The 27,701-nt window shown below is 48.0% G+C and overlaps 1 protein-coding gene across 1 annotated transcript in view; it reads left to right on the top strand.

The window, feature by feature from the left end:
- The first annotated feature begins 2,821 nt into the window (after nt 1-2,821).
- Nucleotides 2,822-27,701, top strand: part of RRBP1 (ribosome binding protein 1) — a 58,471-nt gene continuing 33,591 nt past the window's right edge. The window contains exons 1-2 of the mRNA XM_065401498.1: nt 2,822-2,872; nt 20,518-21,207. Coding sequence (XP_065257570.1) covers nt 20,538-21,207 — 670 coding nt within the window. The 5' untranslated portion in view covers nt 2,822-2,872; nt 20,518-20,537. The remainder of the gene's footprint in view (nt 2,873-20,517; nt 21,208-27,701) is intronic.

Raw genomic sequence — 27,701 nt, 5'->3', positions numbered from 1 at the left:
CTGAAACTGTTCGCGGCAAAGAGCCTGTTTCCACACCTTTCCTGACTCAAAAAACGTTGGAAAAAAGTTTCCAAATTGCCAAGATGTCCTCCTTTGACATTGTCAAAATGAAAAGTCGCGGGGGTTTTGGTTCAAAACAACTTTTCGTTTAGAATGTGCACTGAATTTATTCCAAGAAATTGGTTTAAAAAAGAAAGTAAAAAAGGGTCAGATTTGTATTGAAAGGTTTCAAAATGATCAAAACCAAACATGTCACAAGACCTGAACTGAAATTTGGTTTGGTTTGTCGCCTTTGTGAACATTTTGAGATTTCAACTTTTCATCCTGTTGTATGATGGGAAATTTTTTTTAAATCTCAGAATTTTCCTGGGACAGAAAAACCATTTCCCGCCCACTCCCAGTTTATAGGATTATACTAATTAGAGATGATGTATATGAAAAATAAATACATCCAGCCTCCTGGATGCACCATAGAAAACCTCACAATTTGGATTGCATAGTGTTGAAGCTAGATTTATCCATTGTGTTAAATCAGCCCCTGGCCCTAATTCTAAGGCTAATGCTGTACTATCTCTCACCATATCCCACTTGAAATTAAGTCCAATAAAGGAGTCTTTCTTCCCAGGGAATGTGACAAGGAGCAGGTCTGCAGCGTTTCACCAGCACTGAGAATGCTATATATATTAAATAATGATTTAGGATCTTTTATTTCTTAGTTAGAATTAGGCTTCCGGACCTTTTTGTGCAGGCAGTAATTTAAGCCTTGAAAGATCCCCTTCCAAACAAGCTCTAAAGTTGCGATGGTAACTCGAATGGGGAAGATTTTGAAAAATAACGAATGACTTTTATGTGTCTCATTGAAGCACACACACAAAAATCCTACACCAGCCTTAGAGTTTCAGGTGGTGCCTGCCAAAGAAATTTTCACCCTCCCACTCCCAGAAAGTGATCACACAGGACTGAGCTGAAGACACCGTGGAGGGCCAGCGAGGTTATTCTATAGGGCAGTTAACCGGCTCATTTTATATAAGAAGGGGATGGGATAGCCAGAGGTCTGAATGTCACCACCAGCTTCCTGCTCTACGAGGCAGCACTACATGTGTGCTGGTGTTCTTGCACAGTTGCCTACATTTCCAAAAGTTTTGTTAGGGACAGCTGTCCGCACAAGCCACCAGCGTGATGGTTGGTACTTAGGCGCAGATCCTCAAAAGGTATGTAGGCATCTCCCTCCCTTTGGCCCTGATTCAGCAAGGTTCTTAAGCATATGCATAACTTTAAACACGTGAGAAGTCCCATTGCTACCTGAAGCAATCTCCTTGTGAATAGATATAACTTGTGGGCAGGTCTGACAAGTCTACTTATTAAGCTAATCAGGAATGTTTCACTATTTACCTTGCTCTCCCTCCTTTTGTTTGTTTTATAAATCTACTCTCTTGGTATATACAAGACTGTAAACACTTAGAGGCAAGGCCTATCCTTTTATGATAATGTGTGCACAGTGCCTCGTACAAAAGTGATCCCCAAACAGGACCTAAAGGCGCTTATGAAATAATGTTCCAGTATTTGACCAAATTGAACATGCCACAAAGTAATGCCTGTGATCCCAAACCTTCAGTCCTTTCTAAGATCCCAGTTCTGCCATCATTTAAGCACGTGCTTATCTTGCTTAAGCACTTGGACACAGCATGGTCTATTGGACAGAGCACTAGACTAGGACTAAGGAAACCTGGTTTCTATTCCCAGCTCTGGGCAAGTCACGGTCCCACTGTGCCTCAGTTTCCTCATCTGTAAAATGGCATTAATGATACCGACCTTCTTTGTAAAGCACTTTGATATTTACTGATGAAATATAGTATATAAGAGCTAGAAATTATTAATTTAACTCAGGATTAGGTCCATTTATGTCAATGGGATTATTTGTACAAGTAAAGAAAATCATGTATTTAAATATTTGCAGGAACAAGGCCATAGGTAATAGCCCCCTCCCCTCACTTTGAAGTTAAGGAGAGTTTTGCCTGAGTTAGGATGGCTGAATCCTGTAATCACTCCAGATTATGAATTATATACTCATTTCATTTCTTTCGAGTGGAATAGCACTTAACAACCCCAGTACAAAAAGCCCTTAGGTGCCCTAACAAGTAACTGATTTTGCAATCATCAGCCATAACCAGATAATATTTGTAGTGCCTAGGGCACTCCAGCCAGGATCGAGGCCCCATTGTGTCAGGTGCTGTACAATTGCATAGTGAGAGACAATCCCTGCCCCCAAGTGCTGACAATCTTTTATTTAATTATTTTCACTCCTGACACCCACACAGTTGACAGAGAAGGTCGGAGCCTGGAGAGGCCGGGTGCAGAGCAGAGGAGACTCCAGGATGCCCTAGTAAATCGTGTGTAACTAGTAGGTGTAACAGGGAATGCCCTTCCTTGGTGCTATTCTCCAGGTCAAAGCCTAAAGCTGGCAAACTACAACTCCCATAATTCCACTCGCCTCCAGCTGTCCCATTGGTCTCCCTGCTCATCCACTCGCAAGAGTCCTGGAGCCCTCCCTCCAGCTGTCTTCTCTCTCACTGGGCCGCCGCAGGCTTGACTGGCGGGGCTGGCACCAACCGCAGCAGGCCCATGCTGAGCGGCGGGGGCGGGGTGGAGGGAAGCCTCGGGAAAGGCTCCGTGCCAGCGTAGAGGAAAAAGTGCCACGACTCCACAGAGGCGGCGAGCGGCGGAGGGGTGTTGGGGGGCTTTGGGCATCGGACGGGGCAAGGGCAGCAGGGCGCATCACCCAGCCAGAGGCGCTGTCTCGGCAGCTACAGAGCTTGGACGGGGGCGTCTCGTTGCACCGGGGCGAGAGAGCGAAGTCTGAGGCTCCAGTCAGGTAGGAAACTCGAACCCCCAAAGCCATCCTCCCCCCTCACCCCTGCTTGCAGCGAGGCCGGTCGCAGGGAAGCTGAGCCCGGGATCCCAGCCTGCCAGCGCCAGCCTTCCGAACGCGGGGGCGCTCCGCGTTCCATGGAACCCGGGTCAGCGTTCCATGGGGTCCCCCAGCGTTCCAAAGAGTTCTTCATCAGCGTTCCAAAGCACGCCGGGCCGGGACACCCCACAGCGGCGGCTAAAGCGAAGTGGGACAGAATCAAAACTGGTGGGGTGTGTGTGTGGTGGCGCAGAGAGTAGCGATACCTCTTGGAAATCATAGATCTAATGGGGGAACCCCTCCCCGGCTAACACTACGCGCCTACCCAGCAGCATCCCTCTCCCCCGGTAGCGAGTGCTCCGTTTCCCCTGGGAAGCGCCGGGTGAAGTTGTGTGGCTCCGGCCACGTTCACAGCTGGAGCAGGAAAGGGTTACATGGCAGGAGTGCACACAGCTGACGTTGCTTGACTGGAAGTCTCCAGGGGATTTAAATGCCTCCTGGAAGCCTTAAGCAAGGGCTGGATAATTGCGTGGAGCCAGGGACCGGTTTGGCGTGAGATCCGCTGTGAGGCGGCCCCTGGACTGCGATCCTTTTGGAGGAGGGGGCTAGAAAGGTGGGCACTGGGGCGGCTTCAGGCTTTGCAGGGACGTCACGAACTGCGGCTTCGTGCCCCAACTCCGTGTGTACGCCTCTCCCTGGCCTGGGGCGCCGGGGGGCAGGCTGCAGGGGGAGAAGGGGATTAAAACGTGGCGGGGGAGTTTGCAGAACAATTTAAGGCGGAGTTTTCGCCTCCCCCTCCCGTCCCCTCCCCGGGGCGATCCGTGCCCTGTCTGCCGAGCCGCCGCTCACTCCGCTTTCATAAGCGGATCGGTTTGCAGCGAGCTCGCGGGGGGGCCGGTCCCTTCCGGATGAATGGGACCGCGCTGTGCCAGAGGCGGTGCGGAGTGACGACGTGTTCAATCCGGGAGGAGGGGCGCTTACCACTGCCCCGGACCCAGGGCACAGCGGACGGAGCCCGCTCCATCGCCAGTGCCTGTTTCCTCCTCTGCTGTTCAGAGCCCACGTCCCTAGTCCCTTCGCTTCAGCGCTTGCGAAGCGGGGCGGGGGTGGCTAGCCATGAGCTCGGCCCGCTCCCTGAAAGTGCTCGGGGATTCCCCGATCGCCGCCCCCGCGTGTCCCTCGCCTGCAGCCGCTGGCAACCCCTTCCACGATCGCTCGTGGGCTGCTGCCGGCTTCCAGCTGGATTAGTGGCCGAGCCCTGGCCGCTGCTCTCCCTTGGTGCAAGCACAAGGCTGCACCAAATAAAGACCGAAGTGTTCCCTTCGGGGAAACTGAGGAACGTCTGCATTTCCCTCCGCCAGAAGCTTAACGGAGGGGGGATAAAGGTAATATCTGCTTAACAAACGGGTTAGCTACAGATGTGCATTGTGCTTCTGTGTAGCTCTGTTGTAGCTGGTCTTATGAAATCCTGGAGAGGTAAAAGTTTTCTCTTTATCTGGCTTAGGGTGACCAGATGTCCTGATTGTATAGAGACAGTCCTGATTTTTGGGTCTTTTTCTTATATAGGCTCCTATTACCCCCCCACCCCGTCCCGATTTTTCACACTTGCTGTCTGGTCACCCTACCTGGCATCCCCAACAAGGAGTTACCCCTGGACACGGAGCTGTAGTAGCGGAGGCTGTCTCTGAAATAGCTTGTCCTCCGAGCTTACCTTCTCTCCCCACTGAAACAGTCATGGCAAACTTTTAACAATCCCATCTGCTGCAAATATTTGAAACAAATTCCTTTGACCATAGTAGGAGCTGATCTGGTGAAATCCTGTAATCTGATTAAATACAGTTACAAGAGGTCACAACCGTGACAGGATTTTTTTTTAAGGGAACAAAGGCTTTCAGCTGTGTTAACCCATAAAACGAGCCATTGACTGGTGCAGAATTAAATGATAGCAATACAGCACAGAGAGGGTACTAGAGATGTGAAAACAAGTAAGAACAGAGAAATTATAAAGAGTGAAATAGCAGGTAGGGCTCTGATTCTGTAATTGACTGTATGACCAGTCAGGCTTTCCTGCATGTTGTCAGTTGAATGATTGGGACCTAGAGGACAGAGCACTGGACTGAGACTCAGATCTGTGTTCTGTTCCTGCTCTACTACTGGCCTGCTGGGTGGCCTTCGGCAAGCTGTGTCACTTTTCTGCCTCAGTTTCCCCATCTGTAAAATGGGGATACTGATACTGACTTCCTTTGTAAAGTGCTTTGAGAAAAGTGCAATAGAAAAGCTAGGTATTATATGCAACCAATGCATCTGGAGTTGTGTAGAAGAAGAACCAGATATCTACAGGAAGGAACAAAGCTCTAATGATGGACTTGAGAGAGAGAGAGTGAGTATAGGAAAGTACCCATGAGCTTGCAGTGAGAGGTCTCTTTGGGTTGAGTATACATAATGTAGAAGCAGAATAATAGTCTTGTGCCAAGTAGCTCGAATGGGACTGCCTCTGGAGTATGGCATTGTTCTTGAATAAAGTGGCCAGAACTGATCTCCGATCACATCAGAACAACAAAATAAATAAGACAGGTAGAAGAGACGCAAAGGTAGCATAGATCTTTCATAACACCTTCTTACTTGAAATACTCTGTAGTCACCTGAAGCTACAAATGCTTGAAGGCCCTAGCCATTAAGAAGGGAGATGTATACTGGAAGACTTCAGCAGACTATCGCAAACTTTTTAACAATAGCTACTGGAGGATTCCTTCCAAGGGAAGATGTGACAGTTCCACTGTTTGGTATCCTTAACACTAGACCAGTGTTTTTCAACCTGTGGATCCCTGAGAATCTGCAGACTATGCCTAAGATTTCCAAAGTGCTCCGCACCTCCATTCAAAATGTTTTAGGGACCTGCAAATGAAAAAAGGTGGAAAACCACTGCACTAGACCATGCACTGCACTGCCAAATGTGTAGTAGGGGAAGTATCCTGCCTTGACAGAGAGGAGTCTAGAGATCTAATTCTCTTTGTGAACCTCAACTTCCATAGTTATCCTAAGTCTAAACTTACTTAGTAACATGACTTGTATTGATATTAGTTTTACAAAGACCGTAGCTCTTTAAAGAGAACGATCAGGAAAAGCTACGGTCATTGTAACATCTAGAAAATAACACGAGTACATCTTGCTGGAGCAAATGCAGTGAAAAGAATGAAGGGAGCGATCATCTCTTTTTTTTTTTTTTTTTTTTTTTTTACAAAAATAACCCTTTGGAAATTGAATTCCAGACTGTTTCCTTGCCAAAAATCATTTACTTATGAGAGCGGAGGGGCTGCTTCTGAGGTCTGACATTGAAACGCTACCTTTTTTGGGGGTGTGGGATAAAATTTCAAGGACGCTAAAAATGTGCTAAAAATAGGCAACGTTTTAAGACCCTAACAGGGGCCTGTTGGACTCCTTTTAGTAAAAGCTGCAAAAATATACCGGGGGAAAAAATAAAGTGTAAAGCTACCACTACACAGCTGCAGTTGCCTAGCTTTTGCGGTGGCTCGTTAAAAGTGCCTACGCAAGCTTAAGTAACTTATAACTGTAATACGTGGGTGGGGTCTCTTGTGTGAAAGGTCGCTGCATCTCATTGTCCATACTGAACAATATTAAATGCCTCTTTGGAATGTTAATATGTAAAAATGGAGCGGATCCGAGAGAGGTGTATACTTCTCTCCTCCTTAAGCCATGGCAGCATCTTCCTTCCAGAAGTGTGTGCAGTGGGGTAAGGCTCTGTCAGAGGTATCAGCTGTGCATTAACAAACCACTCCAGTGTCCCTTTCTGGCTTATGATGTTGCCAGAATCCCTTGAAAGTTTCCGTTTGCAGGATCAGGTTCACACTCTCTTTGCAGAGGCCCAGTGATGTTAATGAGAGTAAAGACTAGTGCTAGAGTAACTGCCCTTTTGATTACTCCAGGCTTGAGTTTTTTAAACCATATCATTGCCTTCTGTGTTTGGAAGGATGAGACGGTCTCTTAGGATACCAAAGAAGCAGAACACTCAGTGTAAGGTTTGGATGGTCAGTCAGCATCCACCTCCATAGATGTGTGTGAAATACGCTTTTTAACCTGTTTGAGGTGGCTCCGTTGCCTGCAGTCATGCATGGCTGTGGAGCTGGACAGAGAGTGACTCCAGTTCACTTGGTAGCTCAAGTGTAACTTTTTTCCCCTTGTGTACTTTAACTTCAAAAGCCTTTGGGGGAAGGGAGGGGGGCCTTCTCTCGCAACTGATGGTGAGAATAAAACAAAGTATGGAGGGTGTGATCAGTGAGACGTGACTTTCTCTGCAATAAATACCCTCCCTCCACCCATTGTGCAAGTTTTTAAATGTGGGGTTTTTTAATTGACAAGGTTAGGGGCTTCCATTTTAAAAACTAGTGGGTGGAGGGGGGCTCCCCATTAGAGTGAGGTTGGAGTTCAGTAGCACTTTTAACTTCTATATCAAGTGTAGCTGTTTTCTTGTCCCGGAGTTGTTGGCTTTCTTAACTGTTGTCCTGCTACAACAAACTAACTTGCACAAAGAGTTTTTCTGCACCTATTCTCCACAGGTGTTAATTGAATTACTCATAATTAACAACTACCAGTATGAGTAAAGTTCTGCAGGATCAGGTCTTAGTTTGCCATTCTATTGGAATTTACTTCTTGATTTTTAAACTTTGGCTTCTGTTCTGCTAAAATCATCCCTGATTGTCATGCTGCTAAACACCGCAGTAAATCAGCCTGGAAGACTCCTCCTGGGATTCCTTTTGTGTCTTTCACTTTCTGGTGTCACTAGAACTGTTTGTGAATTATGGCGCCATCTTTGATATTACAAAACGGCTCCTTCATCTCTGGCATTGTTGCATTAGCCCAAGGTTACCATGCTGTGATACCAGATACTGCATCCACTCACACTCTAACTACAGGAAATAGCTGCAATATCCCAGATACTGCTGTGAGGTAGTTGGTGATCACTTAACCTAGAATCTGTGTGATATTTATGAAAGTCAATTACTCCTGGAAACCTACATCATTCGGTATTAAGGAGCCATTGAGCCTGAGTTTTTAATGATGACCACATTGCTGTAGGTATCTTTGGAAAGGCAAAGACAACTCTTCCAAATAATTATGCACAGTTCTTTAAAAGAGCTGGTGTTAGGGTAAGCACATGAAGTCACTGTAGCCAGGTTACTTAGAGTAAACTTCTGGTGCCTTTCCTAATGTCCTTAAACGATTGGTCCTAAAAACTTGATGGTTCACTAGGGATGGCAGGATTCCTCCACTAAATTACATGGAGTCCTCCCTCTTTCAGAAACTCTTAAGGGCGTAGTGCACATGTTTAACACTAACTCCTTTATATTAAAATCATCTCCTTTTTCATAACTAAAAATCGTACCTGCTAGTCTTGTTCTGCTTTAATGCAAAGAAAAGCTTTGCCTGAAAAGAACAATTTTTGTGGGTATACTAGACAATACACACACACAAAAAACCTTCCCAAGAAGAAAATCTGTATGTGAAATTCTCTCTTTTTGTGTGGCCGTGATCTTGGGCTGAATTTATAAGCATTTTGGGAAAAAAGTTATATGTAGCTGTAATTTTGTGTGGTGAATGTGAAACTAACCCCTTAAAAATCCGCCATCGGATCTGCCCAACTAAACTACCTTGGTGACATGCGTTCTCCCTCTTCTCCAGACAAATACTTTAATATTAAACAAAGTAAACATGTCTCTTAAGGAGCTTAGAAGTTCCCTTTATGGCTCAAATTGTTATGTGAAATAAAAACTTTAAGTTTATGCTGTTTGAGAGAATCTTAAGGTTGCCTGACTAAGCACAAGTCAGGAAATAACATAGTACCCACGATTTTAACTCTGCCACTTGTTTATGCTTTGCAATATAGTCTTAATTATGCATTCTCACCCTAACTACTCAAATACACTACGATATCATGCAGTTTTGTTTAGATGCAGATGTAACATCAACTTTAATGGTCATAATAATGCAGTATATTTGTACTGACTCAGGGCCAGGTCTTGCAAAGTCTTACCCAAATTATCCTACACTGTTATGTCTACACTGCAATAAAAACCCTGTGGCAACAAGTCTCGGAGCCTGGGCCAACTGACTCGGGCTCATGTGGCTCTGGCTGTGGGGCTGTAAAATGGTAGTGTAGACGTTTGGACTCAGCCTGGAGCCTGGGCTCCCAGACTTTCCCTCTTTGTCCAAGCCTGAGCGTCTACAGTATAACTTTACAGTCCCACAGCATGAGCCAGAGTCAGCTGACCTGGTCCGGCTGTATTTAATACAGTGTAGACGTGCATTTGAGTTGCGTTTAAGTCAATGCTGAACTCTCTGCAGGACTTAGGCCCTTTGACTTAGTATGCTGGAGAGGACAAACCCTTAAGGCTGGCTATTGCCTAGTGATTATTAAAAATGCCTTATTTCTGTCTTCTCAAGAAACTGGTCTGCCCTCCTTTGAGTATAATTGAGGGAACGAGGCTCTCTGTGTAGCTCAGCTAGCCGAGTGTAGTTGTCATATATGTTGTTGTTGAGCTAGCGAGTAGCAGCTTCCTAATTAAGGTTGCCTATGATTAGCTGGAAGCAGGAGTAAAATGTATTTTTTCCCTTAAGCGCTATAGCAGGGGTTCTCAAACCGGGGTGGCCAAGGCTGGTGTTAGACTTGCTGGGGCCTAGGGCCGAGGCTGAAGCCAAAGACTGAGCCCCACCACCCAGGCCAAAGCCCCTGGGAAGGGGGCCTAAGGTTATGTGTCTCCTGCCCAGGGCAGAAGCCCTTGGGCTTCAGCTGTCACCCCCAGGGCGGCAGGACTGGGGTGGGTTTGGGCTTTGGTCCCCGCTCCTGGAGTCGTGTAGTAATATTTGTTGTCAGCAGGGCCGGTGCTACCATTAAGGCAAACTAGGCGGTTGCCTAGGGCGCCAAGATTTGGGGGCACCCTGCGGCAGCTCTCCCGCCCCCCGCCCTGAGGCACCCGTCCCCGCCCCAGCTCCCCAGCCCGGGGAGCCGTGCGACAGCTCCCCGCCCCAGCTCACCTCTGCTACGCCCCCTCCCCGAGCGCGCGGTCGCCGCTCCACTTCTCCCGCCTCCCAGGCTTGCGGCGCCAATCAGCTGTTTGCACGGCTCCCCGGGCCGGGGGGAGTGGGGAGCTGCTGCGGGGGAGGAGGGGGTGCCTCAAGGCGGGCGGGGGAGCTGCCGCAGGGCTCCCCACCCCAGCTCACCTCTGCTATGCCCCCTCCCCGAGCACGCCGTCGCTGCTCCACTTCTCCCACCTCCTAGGCTTGCGGCGCCAATCAGCTGTTTGGCGCCGCAAGCCTGGGAGGGGAGGAGAATTAGAGCGGGGGCGGCATGCTGGGGGAGGAGGCGGAGCAGAGGTGAGCTGGGGTGGGGAGCTGCTGCACGGCTCCCGGGGGGGGGGGGGGAGCGCCTCAGGGTGAAACTTCCTTGCACCGGCCCTGGTTGTCAGAAGGGGGTTCATGGTGCAGTGGAGTTTGAGAACCGCTGCTCTACAGACTAATTTCTTTTGGTAACTCTTGCAGTAAAAGTTTTTTTTCCTTTCAAACACCTTGGACCAGTCTCTCAAATTAGATGATTCCCTCCTCCCAAGCCCATCTAGCAACTGTCCGTCTGTGTGCTTCCAAGTGCCTGGCTAAATCAAAATTTAAATAGCAAGATAACTAGTGCACATTTATGGTGGGATGTACCAACCCCACACTGGGCCTGGGGGGGCTAATGAGAGCCCGGGGGTTCAGTCAGGCTGGCCCTGCATGCGGTATGTGTCAAGCTGGGTGGGAGGAGTTCAAAGGGCTGACCAGGAAGGAGCACGGCCAGGGTCATGGAGCTGAGCTGGGTGAGAGCCTGGCTGGAGGAAGGTACCCAGGCAGTTGGGAAGCAAAGCGGCAGGAAGTGAGCCCGCCCGGTGTCCATTGCTGAGTCAGAGACTGCCCTGGGAGGGGAGGAAACTCGCCAGCAGCAGAACCAGCTGGGTGGCAGACAGAGCTGTGCAGTGCCGCAGAGAGCCTGGGAAAGAGGCTTCGAGAGAGCTGGGCTGATATGCTGGGAACCCAGGATGAGGCTGGAGTAAAGGCCCAAGGCAGAAACCGCAGGGCCGGCTTTAGGACAATTCCACCAATTCCCCCGAATCGGGCCCCGCGCCTACGAGGGCCCCGCGCCCAGTGGCAGGGCCGCCCAGAGTGGGGGGCAAGTGGCAGAGAATCCCTTCCCTGGCTAGAGGCGCCTTTTTAATTTTTACTCACCCGGCGGCACTCCGGGTCTTTGGCGGCACTTTGGCGGCGGGTCCTTCAGTGCCGCCAAAGACCCAGAGTGAGTGAAGGACCCGCCGCCAAAGACTAGGAGCGCGGCCCGGTGAGTACAAGCCCCACGTGTTTTTTTACGTTTTTTTTTTTTTTTAGTCATCCCTGTCGGGGCCCCGTCGAAACTGTTCGAATCGGGCCCCGCACTTCCTAAAGCCGGCCCTGGCAGAAAGTAATCCTGGGAAGGCAGCAATAAGTCTGTAGTCTGGCCTTGGCTGCCCATTCAAGGGTCCCTGGACTGCAGCCCAGAGGAGAGGGAGGGCCTGGCTTCCCTTCCAAGCCCCGGTGCACACACTTTGGCAATGAAGACATTGCTGCAGTAAGCAGGGCCGGTGCAAGGAAATTTCGCGCCCTAGGCGAAACTTCCACCTTGCGCCCCCCGCCCCAGCCCTGCGGCAGCTCCCCGCCCCCCCCTGCCCTGAGGCGCCCCCCCGTAGCAGCTCACCCCCCTACCCTGAGGCGCCCCCCCCCCCCCCGCGGCAGCTCCTCCCCCCGGGGAGCCGTGCGGCAGCTCCCCACCCCAGCTCACCTCTGCTCTGCCTGCTCCCCGAGCACGCCGCCCCCGCTCTAATTCTCCTCCCCACCCAGGCTTGCGGCGCCAAACAGCTGATTGGCGCTGCAAGCCTGGGAGGCGGGAGAAGTGGGTAAAAAAAAAAAAATTGGGGGCACCGCTTTTTGGTGCCCCCAAATCTTGGCGCCCTGGGCAACCACCTAGTTTGCCTTAATGGTAGCACTGGCCCTGGTAGTAAGATGTTCTTGCCCTCAAGAGTTTACAACCTAAATAGAAAAGACAAAGGGTGGGAGGGGAAACTGAGGCACGGGGTGGGGAAGTGACTTGCCTGGGGTCACCCAGCAGGTCACTAGCAGAACTGGGGAAGGAATCCAGGTCTTCAGAGTCTCAGGGCAGAGCCTTATCAACCTGTGTTGGAAGGCAGCGTCATTACTCCTAAACTTGTCACTGGCAAATCTAAATCTACCACTGGTGGCTGATAGATGTGGGAAGATGATTTTAAAAAAAGGACTTTGTCAAATGGATTGGTGACCTACTCTTAAGAACCCAACGTTCCTAGCCCTTATGGGTGAGAGAAGAGACCCTGTTTTCTTCTCAGCGACGAAGGTTAGAAATACAGCTTTATACTGATTTCGGAGCATTCATTAGCCAACAAATCATAGATTCTGATGAAGTGGCAGTGCCAATTGTGCTGAAGTTAGACGTGACTTGTAGTGTTTAATTTCACAACTCTCCCACTAAATAACCTTAAATAATCTGTACGATGGACCTTGCTGCAACCTAGACTGACGTTCCCAGAGGGGTATTCCTCCAGCTGGCACTCTAAGGTCTTTGGGCTCGTCCAGCTTCACGTGAGATTTTCTGAGAACCAGGCAGAGGAAGCTGGAATATTGGTTTAAAGCTTTCTCCTCTGGGCATCTGTACCTCTCTAGAGGGAGCTCTGAACTCTGATTCTGTAGCCCCCCTTCTGCCCCCATATCATTTAATCCAGTGTTTCTCATACTGGGGTCGCCGCTTGTGTAGGGAAAGCCCCTGGCGGGCCGGGCCGGTTTGTTTACCTGCCGCGTCCGCAGGTCCGGCCGATCGCGGCTCCCACTGGCCACGGTTCGCCGCTCCAGGCCAATGGGGGCTGCGGGAAGGGCGGCCAGTACGTCCCTCGGCCCGCGCCGCTTCCAGCAGCTCCCATTGGCCCGGAGCAGCGAACCACAGCCAGTGGGAGCCGCGATCGGCCGAACCTGCGGACGGGGCAGGTAAACAAACTGGCCCGGCCCGCCAGGGGCTTTCCCTACACAAGTGGCGACCCCAGTTTGAGGAAACACTGATTTAATCCCTCTCTCCAGCCTTGGATCCTCTGCCTCCATATTTGCACATACACCTCTACCCCGATATAACATGGTTCTTGGGAGCCAAAAAATCTTACGGAGTTATAGGTAAAACCGCATTATATCGGGGTAGCGGCGGCAGGGCTCTGACGGTGATTTAAAGGGCCCGGGGCTCCCCGCAGTGGCCAGAGCTCCGAGCCCTTTAAAGTGCTGCCTGAGCCCCGGGGTAGCGGCGGCAGGGCTCCAGCGGTGATTTAAAGAGCTCCGGCCGCTGCCAGGAGCCCCGGGCCCTTTAAATCTCCGCCCGAGCTCCGCTGCCGGATATAACGCAGTAAAGCAGCCCCGCCCCCCCAGAGTGCTGCTTTACCGCATTATATCTGAATTCGCATTATATCGGGTCGCGTTATATCGGGGTAGGGGTGTATCTTAAAAAAACAAAACAAAAAAAACCCCAACAACAATCAGGCCTGGGTTTATGGTGGTTCAGGTGTGCTTTCTTAACACACATACTGGAAAAGCAGGGAAAATCATAGCTGCAACATTGCCATTCTGTCTAACAAAGTTGGTTCAACAGTGCTGTGTGTCCTGAGGGGAGACAAAGAACTGAAAATCATGCCACCACACACGCAATGCTGCTTCATGTAATGATCACTTGGAATAGTAACATTTAAATCATACCCTACGTTGGTGTTTGACAAAGATGAGTTGCCACCCGAGAGCTTTTCAGCGCAGTCACAGGCTGCGTGCTTGACTAGACACTACGTAAATGCATTTTTAGGAATACGCCTTGATGATAAGAAACTCGCCGATGTCTGTTTTACTGATGCTGTAGTACTAGTTGTCACCTCAGTGAATGACCTAGTTGCGGCTCTTGGAGAGCTCAGCAACAAAAGTTGGCCTGAACATTAATTGTGGTAAAGCCGTAACTTGTCCGGCTGTGGAGTTTGAATATGCTGCAGGTTCTAGCATCATAGTGGGCGACCACCCAGTCGAGATTGTCGGTGATTTCACCTACATCAGCTTGGTTGGGCAGCATCAAGAAATAACTTGAAGCCTGCGCTTCAGAAGTGTCGGCAGTAATGGGGCACTTCCATTAAGAACGTCTCTTGCAAACGATGAGTAGAGAGATGAAGCTGAGGACACTTAATGCTTTGGTGGTCAATATTCTGACCTATGGGTCTAGAAAGTTGGACACTATTCAGATAAAGCATCTCCAAATGATTGGAAACATCAAATGGTACAAATTCAAGTGAAATGAAGAGCTCCATTTTCTAAGTAAACAGGTCCTGCTCTTTCAGTCATCCAGTGCTTGCCTACCAACTTCCCTGTGAGAATCATCTTCTGCTTTGACCAAATTAAAACTGGATGGAAAAGAACTCCTCCCCTGCCCCCCAAAGACCTAAATGGCTGTATGGTGTCAATAGACAACTGTCCCTCACAGACCTCTGACTTTTTGTAACATGCCAGTTTTGGTTCAGGACAGAACATCTTGGAGATGCATAATGCATTCGATAGCCTCTACGGTAACCAGCCGACAGCATGAGACCTGACCAATCCACTGGATGGGAAAAGACTGCCAAGTTGACTAAATAAATTAAAATTAAGTATTTTTAAAATCATAATGTAAACATCTAGTAACCATATTATCTACGCAACATAGTACTAAACAATAGGGTGGATTGATTTTAAACCAGCAAGGAGGAAACCTTGACTGAAATAATTGATTTTAATCTTGTTTTGCCCTTTTTAGTTTTTTTTCCTAAAAAGAGTCTCATTCTCATTGGTTTGTTTGATAAATATTTGGTTTATTCACAACCAGATATATCCTTTACACTAAATTTGTTGCTACTGTTTGCTACATGTGTGATACACTATTTCCGTGCACATTTATTTAAGCAGTTTAACATACTCAGATTTTTTGGTTAGAAATTGGTGAATGGCACACTTTTTTACTAGTTTATTTGATTTGGGTCAAGCTGTACTTGAATGGGAATTGGAATTGAATTAAAAATGTACCAAAACATTTTAAAATGTTTTTATTAGTTAAATAAAAACTACCTTAAATGTGCTGAGTACATACACTCATTTTCTTCGTATCAAAACATATATTTTGCATTTAAAACTGACTTATTAAATACAGGAAATATTAACTGTGGTTAGTGAATTGATGGGTTTTTTTGGCGCATGAGCCAGATTTTTCTATGTTTGGGCACCTAAAGATGCAGACAGATGCTTTAGGAGTGGTTTCAGAAGCTCTTATTTGCATCTTTAGTGCCTGAATACTTTTTTGAAAATTCATGTCCTTCAGGGTTTTTTAGAATTTTAGTAGATCTCATTGTGACGTTGCACTCCATAATGTTTTATGGAAATATGCTTATGAGTGTGAATATGATGTAACTGGAATATGCTTTATGCAAAAGGTCTCTTGTAAGGTATCATTACAAAACTTACGATCTACTGAGTGTGTTCATCCTATTTGTTTGCATGTATTATTACGATGTATGGAGTTAGGAGAATAAGATATAAACTTGTATCACTGATGTAAACATGTTAAGTGGAAGCCATGACCTGTAAATGGCTCTGTTTACTTGCAAACCTTCCTGGGTATGTGCGGGCCAGCCCTGGAAGAATGGAGGCTGGGGATCTCACAGGACATGTGAACATGTCACCTGATACTGGAATCCATCTTAAACCTGGTGCTTTTCCATTTAGAAGGAGGGGTGGGAACCCAGAGAGGCACAAGATTCCCGCCTTGTGCCAAGGCTATAAAAAGGGGTGGAACAGAACAAAGGGGGCAGCCAGTCATGAGAACACCCCTAGTTTCCACCTAAAATGTCTGCTGGAACTAACAAGGACTGTACCAGGGGAAAGGGTTGGGCCCAGACTAAGAAGGAGTCTAATCTGTGAAAGAAGCTTATTGGAACATCTCTGAGGGTGAGTTTTTACCTGTAATCAGTTTCTTAATGTATTAGGCTTAGACTTGCGTGATTTTGCTTTATTTTGCTTGGTGACTTACTTTGTTCTGTCTGTTATCACTTGAAATCCTACTTTTTATTCTTAATAAAATCGCTTTTGTTTATTAATGAACTCCGAGTAAGTGATTCATACCTGGGGGAGCAAACAGCTGTGCATCTTTCTCCATCAGTGTTATAGAGGGTGGACAATTTATGAGTTTACCCTGTGTAAGCTTTATACAGAGTAAAACAGATTTATTTGGGGTTTGGATCCCATTGGGAGCTGGGTGTCTGGGTGCTGGAGCTAGGTGACCTGCTGAGCAGTTTTTGGTTAAAGTCTGTAGCTTTGGGGGCATGGACCAGACCAGGGTCTCTGTTGCAGCAGGCTAGTGTGTCTGGCTCAACAAGGCAGGGTTCTGGAGTCCCAAGCAGAGAAAACGGACCCAGAGGTAATTCCAGCACATCCGGTAACAGTCCCAAGGGGGTCTCTGTGACCGAACCCGTCATGCTCCTCCTCTTCTAACTGTTCTTCCCCCCCATCCCCTTTTTACAGGCTTGAAGAAAACAAGCTTTCCTGCTGCTTAAACTCCCAATCGGTTTCTCAGCTTAAAGAAAACATTCTCTGCGTGTGCTTGTTGAACTGAAACCAAAAGCTTTTCTGTGCAACAAACTCCAAGTACTGACCCTTGGAAAAATGTAAATACTAGCATTCACTCCATTGGAAAGACTGAAAATAATTACATCATGCAGGACATGACCTTGTGTCATATTTATAAAGCTTGAGTTGATGTCAAAAGTTAAAGGTGTCTTGTTGTCTCTCCACCCCAAGTCTTTATAAACTAAAACAGCAGCACCCTTTAGCTCATTAAAACGTGAGGAGTGCTCCTTGATGCAGCCTTTATAAAATGAATTTAAATGATTAGTAAGTTTAGACCTTAACATAGGTTGTCAATTTCAAATTGAATTTGAAAATAAGCTATTTAAAAAAAAATACGTAATTTAAATTAATTTTTTTTTTAAAATTCCAATTTAAATAAAATTGGATTTTCATCCACATTGATAAAGAACCATATATCACCACTAGGCTGGCCATTTGTCCAGTTTGAAATTGTCCAATCCTGTTTTGGGACAGGCTTTTCCCTGTCCGGTACTGGATGTCCGGTATCATTGTCACACTGCATGGGGAACATTCTTTTCTCTCCCTCTGGCGTGACCTTACATACGCTGTGTGGACAAGGTCACGCAGGTTCTCTGTGCGGTGGGACCTCACATGGACTGTGCATGTGAAGTTACAGGGGCATGCAGGCAGGAGTGGGCCCATGCTGTTCCCAGACGTACTGGAATGTCCGTTATTCTGGGGTTGTGGCAGTGGCCACCCTAATCAGTATAGCCTGTAGACACGTTGGTAATGCTATATAGTGAATCAAACTGAAAGTGATTCAGGGACTGGAAAACTGTGGCCAGTTCTGTTGTCAGCGCTTCAGAAAGGGTCTTGAAAAGAGCTGCAAGAATGACTCGTGGTCTGGAAAACATGACTTTTTATGAGACTTCAGAAGCTCAGTTATCTGTAGCTGATTCCAGAGAGCGTTAAGAGGTGACTTGGTCGTGGCTTACAAGTACTGGGGGAGGGAGGGGAAAGATATTTCTGATAACAGAGGGCTCTGTAACCTACCAGAAAAAGGTGCAGTGAGATGCAGTGGCTGGAAACTGAAGCTTGACATTTCTAACCTGAATTTAAGTTGCAAATTTTTAACAGTGAAGGTAATTAACCGTCGGAACAACTTACTTAAGTAGGGTTGCCAGTTTTGGCTGGACATATTTCCTGGAGGTTTCATCACATGACCTAATCTTTAAAGCAGTGGTGCCCAAACTTTTCCTGTCGTGATCCCCTCCCCCCTTACCAGTAATGGAATCTGTCAGCGCGCCCCCTCTATCCCTGCATTACTGTACAGTTGGTTCAGCAGAGGAGCTTGGGCAGAACTGGGGCTGCGGGAGGAACTGGGACTGAAGGTGGAGCTGGCCTGGGGGTGGAGAGGGAATGAGGGCTGGGCTGGGGCTGTAGCTGGGGGCAGAGTGGGGCTAGGTGGTGCTCCCTTCCCGCCCCCCTCTGGGGGATGGCCTGAGCTCTGCCGCACCCTCCCCGCCCTGAATGTTCCTCCAGTTTGGGGACCACTCCTTTAAAGATTCATCTTTAATTCCCAGAGACTCCAGGCCAATTTTGGAGGGTGGGCAGCCCTGCAGTAGTGGATTCTCCATCGCTTGCAGTCTTTAAATCAAAGCTGGTAATGGTTCTGATATACGTGCTGTCGGCTAATTGGAAGTGTGGGCTGGCTGCAAGAACCGCTGGGTGAGGTTAGGTGACCTGTGCTTTGCAGGGAGGTCTGACTAGATGATCCGAATGGTCCCTTCTGGCTTTAGTTGTGAGTTGCAGTGTGTGTCTTGGCTCTTGCTGTACGCTGAGGGCACGGCTGAATTGACAGCGAGTGTGGGGTGAGAGTTGTGCTGGCCGTGGGCTCACTGGTGTCACGTGTGACCGTTGCCTTAACTTACCATTTATTGCCTTTCAGGGCTTATATCTCAAGAAATACACGTGAGCAACCTTGATTCTAAGTGTGTCTGTGTAATTGCCGCTGTGCTCAGGCAACACAATGTAGTACAAGCTCCACACCATGCAGCTGTGAACGGCATGCTCTCCCTCCACCCGGGATCTAGTGTGTGTGTGTGTGGGGGGGTGGGGGGGAATCCCCCACAGCCTAAGGGGCATCTGCAGAGACAGGATTGGCAGCTTTGCGTGAACTGGCCCTGGCTTCTGCTTTCGAATGTTGTAGCCCGATGGATTACAGCGGAGGGAATCGGCCAGGAGGCTGCAACTCCTGGAGTAGGCGGGAAGCAGTCCTGCATGCTGCATAGGCCTAGCCGCTCTAACTCGTGTTTATAGCCCCAGTAACTGAAACGCCGACCTGCTGCTATTGGAATAAATGCTAGAGACATTGAATAAACTAGCACGCTGGGGCAAGGAGTGTTGATACGTCCCTTATTTAAAAAAAAAAAAAAGATTGGGCTGGGGAGAGGTGTATTTATGTACTTACTCGCTACACTGATCCTGACTTGGACTCTTAATACATTCAATGGGTGTTGTACCCGAGCCCACTTATCCACTGACGCTTTAAAAACTCCCGCACCCCAATCTGGGTCTGTGTTGGTTATGTGATATGTATGCATCTCGTGAACCTTGTAACCAATACTTGTAACTTCTCATAATTCGAGCCTGACCCAAGATGTACAGTGCCTTCCTTCTTAACTTGTGTATATTTAATTTTAAACATTAACTTTAATAAAATCAAGAATACAGGCTGGGGTCTCTGCTTTGCACTGCTAGATTTGGTTAGTTTAGCAGTCAAATGTATGTATTTATCTTCATGCAGTTTCGTGCCTGGAGACTGGCTGCGTACCCACACAGAAAACATGGGCTCGAATAACTGGGACTTGCACTTTTGTTTTGTGTCTAATACAGGTCTCGAGCATCCGATCATAATTAAAGGACTGGCTCTAATGTGTATAGTGAGGATTACATAGTGCTGCAGAGAATAATTCTTGTTGTAGGTTATTAATACCCACTCGGCTGTAACAGGGAATATGCGAAGAAGTCTCGACATTGGCTTGTTCTCTTGTAACGTAAATGTGTTAAGGGCTATAATAAAGAGGACAGTGATCAATTGTTCTCCATGTCCCCTGAAGGTAGGACAGGAAGAAAATGGTTTAAATTTAAGCAAGGGAGATTGTGGTTAGATAATAGAAAGTTTTCCCTCACTATAAGGATAGTTAAGCCCTGGACCAGGTTTCTAAGGGAGGTTGTGGAATCTGCATCTTTGGAGGTTTTTTAAGAAATAGGCTGGACAAACACCTGTCAGGGATAATCTGGGTATACTTGGTACTGCCTCAGCAGGGGTATGTGGTGGAATGGGTTAGATGGTCTCCTGAGGTCCCCTCCAGCCCTACACTTCTATGATTCTGTATACCAGTAAGGTAGCATTCTATTGCTAAAGGATGGTGTGAAAAACTTTACCTCATTGCAATCTAAAATGCTGAACATGTTTCTGGGTTCACTAGACCTGGAAGGGAAGGAATACAAGACTCTTGATGGCTCATGTCCTGGTTTTATCCTACTATATGCGCACTTGGACATTGTGTAATGAATGAGCTTCTTTAAAACCTCTAGAGCTGTTGGCTGACTTTAGCCTAAGAAATCAACTCGTTTAAGCTGTTCTTCACCACATCTTTTCCAGTCTGACACACACTTAGTTTTGTAGCTTCCTGGGACGTGGATTTTCTTCTGCATTTTGTACAGTGCTTAGAATAATGGGGCCTCACCCTTTGGTGGCTATGCAATAAAAACAAGTGTTACTTACACACACGTGTACCCACCTCCACCGCAACAGATCTGGTGCTGGGAAGCTGTATCTTAGCACTAACTCTTGTCCTTGTGTCTTGCAGGTAGAGAGAAATAAGCCAGGATGGATTTGTACGATCCTCAGACGCTGGGTGTTATGGTCTTTGGTGGTTTCATGGTGATTTCAGCTATTGGGATCTTCCTGGTGTCCACCTTCTCCATGAAGGAGACCTCTTACGAGGAAGCCCTGGCTAAGCAACGCAAGGAGCTCGAGAGAACCCAGCAGCACAAAGTGGAGAAGAAAAAGAAAGAGAAACCTGTGGAGAAGAAAGGAAAGGCCAAGAAAAAAGAGGAGAAACCGAATGGGAAAATACCTGAGCAGGAGCTGGTTCCGGACGTGACTGACGCTCCCAAGGAAGTAGACCCTGAACCTGTTGCGGTGTCCGAGCCAGTGATCATTGAGTCTCCTATTCTGGCGGTTTCGGCTCCCCCTCAGGAGAAAGAGAAACCTGCCCCGTCACCTAAAGACAAGAAGAAGAAGGAAAAGAAGGTGGCCAAGGTTGAGCCAGCTCCCCCCCTTGTTACTTCTCCATCAGTCGCTGTCTCAAAATCTTCTCCAGTCTTGGAGGTAGCTTCCAAAGAAGTGCCTATTGTGGCAGTCCCACCGGTCAGCACGCTACAAAGTGCTCCTGTAGTTAATTCTGTTGCTGTCAAAAAAGCAGAAGCTCTGGTAACCCAAGAAGAGCCAAAGCATGACGGAGCTGCCAGGAAGAAGGCTGTGGCCAAGAAGAAGAGTGAGCTGAGTAAGTATTTGACTCCTGCAAGCCTCCTTACGGTATGTCACCAGAGGCGCTATGTGGTGGGGAAACTGAGCATTGGTATGTCATGTGAGGAGCAGAGGGGGAACGCTCCCTTCCTCTGCTGTTAACTTGCCTAGAAATGGCTGCGTTGCCTCAGGAGGCTGTTTTTGAAGGATTGATTACGTGTGTGGGGCTCTTGTTAGACTGGGAAAGCCTCAGTGGCTTGGGTTCCTCTCTGTGAAACTCAACCACAGCCTTAATTTCTTGATTCAGTGCCTTTTTTTTTTTTTTTTTTTTTTTTAAATGTAGCATCTTGTGCTGGGTGCTTCTGTGTGCTTGGAGCTGGCGTATCACTGATTTGATTCCCCCCCCTCCATTTATTTGGGCAGGTGAGGTTTTGCAGCCTGTAGTGTGCAGGAGGTCAGACTAGATGATCATGATGGTCCCTTCTGGCCTTAAAGTCTATGAGTCTATTTCCTTGGTTCTGAATACCTGAGTCTGACCGCTTAAGTCATGTAGGTATTTGTAACATGCTCATCACAGGTACCTGAACACCTTGCAAAACTGCACGAATGCAGAATGAGCGGTTGAGGGGTAGATTTGTATTCTCTCTTCTACCTGTCCCGGGAAATGGGGAGACCCCTGCTTAGACATTGTGCCATCTTGGAAGAAGCAAGCATGAACGTAGAGAGCATGCGTGGATTGCTTCTTACTGATCCTCATAAGGGACAGGTGGCTGTTGAATTTTTATCTTGGAGATGATCGGGCTAGTTGGTTGTCAACCTCAGTAATGAAAGCAATCCCACTAAGGCCTGCCCATGCAAAGGCTGAGAACTGCTAGCAGACTGCTATACATAGCTAAAGAAGGAGCACCTTATCCTTCTGTAGCCAGAAAACAAGCTGATTGGGTTTAGTCTTGGAGGACTAATGTTTTGCATTTGATAACTGTTCAGAAACTGCTACAGTGCACCGCAGGAACTCCTCCTCCAATTAAACTGTAACTAGAGGGAAGCAAAGCATGAGTATGCTTTGGAGAGGCAGGAAGTTAGAACTTCTTTAAATTCTTATTGGCTGGCTTCTTTGTCTTTAGATAATTTTGGTGTCCACTGAGAGAATGGAGGATACTGCACATGCACTGCATAACAGTTTTGCTGTTGGAATCTTAACGTTCACGCTTCCCGACTTCCTCTTAGGGTTTAAGAATGACACTTCATTCTGAAGCGTCTGCTAGTCTCACAGTAGGCTTATCCGTAAATCCATTGGGAGGGCGAAAAGCACTTTGTGTTTGAGCAGTGGTTTTTTTTGAAAATTTTAATACTATTACAAAAGCGTCTCTCTTTCTTACACTAGGCACCTTGACACAAGTTAGTGTCACTTTATTCCTGTGCAATCAGTTAACTTTCCTGGCTTATGTAGGCTTTTTCCTCTCTTGCGGCAACGCAGTAGGGGACAAATTTCTCAGCAGAGACTGTTTCTCCAAGGTGGGCTAACAGGCTAACCCCACAGAAGCCTCCATTTCTAATGGCTACATCTGTGCCTTGTGCAAATGGAACCACCGAAGCACTCTCTTTAAATGGAAGCCTGGGATATTGCAGATGGCGGTGGTGACCGCAAGGTCTGTGATTCTTAGTGTCCATGTTGTTTTCCTACCCCAACAAAGTAGCAGCGTGTCGGTGCTTAAATCTCCTGCATATAAACTACTTGGACGTCTGCGGCTGGGAGGGGCAACCTCGCTGGGCAGAAAGTACGCACCAGTGACACACATGTTGTCACTCAACTATAGCTCAAAACCTTGGCAGATGTCCACTGAGCAAACTCAAATGTGACCTTCACCTCCTACCTCCAGTACTCGAATTCATCTCCTTCCTGGTCCACTGGACTGTCTTGCCAAGCATAATTTTCTTCAGCTAGCTTTTGCTGTAACCCTATTATGTACAGATGCGGTAAGGCTAGACTACTTGAAAAACATCTTCCCATTCTCCTCCTCTTCCACTCCCCAAAAATCTTCCTGTGAAATGGATTTTGCCCAAAGCATATTTCCACCCCAGAATGCCAGGTACAGCTGAGGCATGGAGCAGTTCATCTCCAAAGACCAATGCTCCTGAAAGCTGGTTCCATGTGAGAAGTGTGTGGTTACTGCAAAGCCGGTGCCTGCTAAGAGGTCCCATTTTTGGAGAACAGAATGTAGCTTGTCTGACCCACAATAAATATGGGACCTGATCCAAAGTCCACTGACGTCGAGGGGGAAGACTCCCACTGACTTGCAAAACTGCATCCTAAACCTAGCAGCCCTGCAGTTGGTGCGCCATATAGTGACATCTCGGTATAGAAGGAGCAGCCTCGCCTCAAAGCTGAGAATGGTGCTCTGGCTACTGTTAGCAGTTGGGTGTTTTTCCTTGGCATAAGTACCTGCACTGAGCTGCCCATATCTGGACTAAGAGGCACTGAGTAACCTTCAAGGTGTATGTTGTGGATCTACCTCCTTTAGGGAAGAGATAGCAAAACTGTCACGTGACGGATCAGGACCTCGGTGTTCGGAAGCAGGAAGTGCACTAGCTTTTGTACTACTATCCCTTTGATCTCTTTAACTGTGGACAAAGACCCAGTGAATTGCTGTCTCCGTTAACTCAATGGGAGTCTTGCCATTGACTTGAACTAGGGCCATGTTTTCACCCCTTGTGTGTAGTGCATTTCTGCCCCCTTCTTCCTTACCCATGAGTTCCAACAGAACCTGAGCATGTTACAGGTTACATGTTAAAGCATCTAGATCCTTTATCATTAGAACAGTGAGACAACGGAAGGTGCAGCGTGCCTCTGCACCTGCAAACGTCAGACGCAGGGGGTAGGTCTAAAGCTAGCCCTGTCATCCTGGAGGATCCGCAAACTCCCAAGTTTCAAACCCGGATTAGCGTTACTGTGTGGTAGTGCCGCTGAATGCCCACCTGGGTTTGAAAAGTTCTTGGCTTCTTAACGTTAAGTATTTAATGCCTAAACAAAAACACAGTTCATCTGGTATTAAGCTTTCAGTCATTTTTGGAGGGCTGTAACGTTTCCCTAACTCTGGCAGAGGAATGTCTGGCTATTTTGAAACCTCTCCACAGCTCTCCATAATGTCAGGGCCCCTACCTAAAAACAAACGGCTAGAATCCATTTCTTTGGGTGGGGGGACTACCAGTGACTGTCCATCCTCATTCTCCCCATGCCCCAAGAAAATGCAGATTTTGGAGTGTGCTTGTCCCCTGCCTTAAAACTGAAAATGGAACAAAACCACTATTTTAAGCTCCGGATGCTTGCTAGAAGTAGTAGCAGCTAGTAAGCGGATCCACACCGAGAGGAGATGGACACCTTTCTTCCCCATGCCTTGTTGAAGAAGAATTCTGCCCGGTGCCAACTAGACGTGACACAGCGAAAGAGTTGGAAGTGGCCAGAGGTTCACTGACTGCTGCCTCGTTGGCTGTGAAGCAAAGTAGGGAGGATCAAGAACTGTCACTTCTTTCGCTTCTCTTGGTGCAATGGGAAGACCAGGTGTTACAGGCTTTGGATGGCTATTCTTTTTAATATATGGAGATATACCTATCTCATAGAACTGGAAGGGACCCTTGAGTCCAGCCCCCTGCCTTCACTAGCAGGACCAAGTACTGATTTTTGCTCCAGATCACTAAGTGGCCCCCTCAAGGATTGAACTCACAACCCTGGGTTTAGCAGGCCAATGCTCAAACCACTGAGCTATCCCTCCCCCCATCTGCATCTAGCCCCCCCCAGTCCAAGCCAAATTTTTGATTATTTTTAGTTAAACTCAAAGCTGAGAGGGGGAAATGGAAGGAGGATGGCCCAGTGGTAGTGCACTAGCCTAAGTTTTAAGACTTGGGTTCAAATCCCTGCTCTGCCACAGGGTTCTTGTGTAACCTTGGGCAAATCACTTAAGCCTGGTCTCGCTGTGGCTCTCCTAAGGTGGGTGGCCTGCTTATTTCTCTGCTCCTGGTGGGGCTGGGTTCTCCTGAGCGCTGCTCTCTGCCCCGAGGGGTGATCTCTGAAGCAGCCCTGCTTCTTGCCAGCACGGCCCTCTTGCCCCAGCTGCACTGAACTCTGACGGGAGGGCTCACGGGGAAAGAGCGTGGCCAGGATGGAGAAGATCCGCTCCTGCCAGTGCTTGGGCAGCTCACGCTTCAGGAGCAAGAGGAGAGGAGCACAGGGAATGGCCGGGCCAGGCTGGCCTGGGTATTGCCCGTTCTCTGGCTGCTTCCCATCCTCTCTCCCCACCATTGTCAACACTTGTCCCCTCCGGCTCAAATTCTCCCCCCATTGACTGATCTCTTCCCCCCCCCCCCATCCCGATCTGTTTAACCCTGCCCCTGTGGTAGGGTTGCCACCTCTGAAGTACAAAACCAAGGGCATGATCTCGAGCCCCTATAGTGAGGCAGCTGGTAGCATGTACTGAGCACCAGGCAGATCTGAGGGTGTGAGGCCTTTGAGATGCAGGAGGTCAGATCATGATGGTCCCTTCTGGCCTTTAAAGTCTGAGTCTGAGATTTCCCAGGACAGTGGCCTCAGAAAAGGGACGAGCCCAGTGGCAGCCCTACCCTGCAGGCAGCTCTGTGGCCTGCTTTGCCTTCCCCCACCCCCCCATTACCCATCTGGGCCCAACACCACTTTTTCATGGGGGGTGGGGGAAGAAAGCTCCTCCCCTATACACTGATCTGGGCTGGGACTCCCTGGGGCAGGGGGTCTCCTGGACTGGCTGGGGCTGATTTGGGGGTCTTGGTGGGTTGTAGAGCCTGCTCCCAGACCAACAATAGCTTTCTTGTTCCTCCCTCTCCCACCCTCGCTGCTGGGCAGAGGGGGGAGGGCGGGCTCCCTGCTTTCTGCTCCCCCATCTTCTCCTCCCCCTCCCCCGCCAGGAGAAACGGTGTCCCCCGCGGCAAACTTGTCCTCAGGCTTAAAGCACCAAGAAAGGCAGGGAAGGTAGTAAAGTTTGGAGCCTCTTGCGTCTAGGCTGCCACTGGGGATCTGTGCCTGGTGTCTTAAGTGACCTCAGTGAAATGGGTAGTTGGCCTCGTCCCATGAACACGTGTCCCTGTCGTACCAACTAGCGTTCCTATTGGCGTGCTCACAGAAATCCTGTTGCCCTCACAACTGCTTATCTCTCAGCCCCAGAGCATTATACCTGCATGTGCTTTATTCTGGCCTGGCAAATATGTGGCTGAAGCTAACGTGAGCCTTTTGTGTCAGGTGCCCGGTTGATTTAGATGACGAGACACCATGTTTGCATGACTTCAAACAGCCACTGTTCACCTTCTCTGTAGGCTTGAGATGAGATTGTGCCTGGCATTAGGCTCACCCTTTGGCTAGTGCTCTCCAGAATTTCTTATTAAAAAACCCCCGAAGCTATTGGCATGCAGTTACTGTAGTTCTGCAGTCCCTCCCTTATAAAAGGCTTCTGGGCTGTGACATAATTTTGCTGCTATTTAACACTTCGATCCCAAGCTTGTTTGCTGCCATGCTCCTGTATAAAGAAACAGTCTCAAATCCTTTTCCAGCAAGGCTAGTGGTGTTATTCTAATGCTTAGAGAAAGCACTTAGTTTGATAAAACTGCATAAACAAAATATCAAGCCAAAAACTCTTTGGTCTGTCTGCTAAAGCTTAAGGTCAAACTCGGCTTTGCTTGCCAGATGTGCTCGATGCTTGCGCTTGCGGAATGAAGTGAGTGCAGACAAAGTTCAACAAGTCAACTCTTTATCTGGGTGTGTGTTTGGTGGGGGTGCAGTACTGTACCAGCAAATTGAAGCAATAAACAGGGCCTCATGTAGTCCATGGTGCTTCTTGTGGCACTAACCCTGCTTGAGTCAGCAGTGTGACTTGAACCCAGGAACTAAAACTGAAGGACCAATGCAGTTAATTGGAAGCAGTCTGAGACACCACCATTTTAATGGGGAACAGCCGCTGTGTGGATGAACTGCAGCCATATTTCCCCTGGTGGCCGTGACATGCACTCCAGAATCTAGTCCTGGTTGTATTGACCTTGGGAAATGTGAATGGAGTCTAAACCTGTGCGGTGATGCAAGATATGAACTGTCCCATCTTAATGGTTCTGAAACATAAAGCGACAGGCCAGCTGGGGGAGCTGAGTGGAACAGCTATTCCAGAATAAGAATGTCTATTCCAGAATAGCTATGTTGCTTTACATTTACACCCTACCTTATTCTCGAATAACTTCCCATGTATAGACAAAATCTGTGAGGTACACACTGGAATTATGGGGGCAACATAAAATATGAGCTCTAACAGTGTGGATCCAACGCTGACTGTATTATTCATTATCTTAGTTAATCCACTGAAAACCTCCATTCCTAAAATTTGTATGAAATTGCTGCAGGACTTTAGATCTAGATTTCTGCAGAATACAAGAGGCCCTGGCAATAACTGGTTATCTTAATTTGTCTAGAGTCCAAATCTATAAACTACGATTTCCTCCACCCCCTGAACCAGT

Source organism: Emys orbicularis, chromosome 3, assembly GCF_028017835.1.
Source record: "Emys orbicularis isolate rEmyOrb1 chromosome 3, rEmyOrb1.hap1, whole genome shotgun sequence".
Classification (NCBI taxonomy): domain Eukaryota; kingdom Metazoa; phylum Chordata; order Testudines; family Emydidae; genus Emys; species Emys orbicularis.
This window is presented reverse-complemented; position numbering and strand designations above follow the sequence as displayed.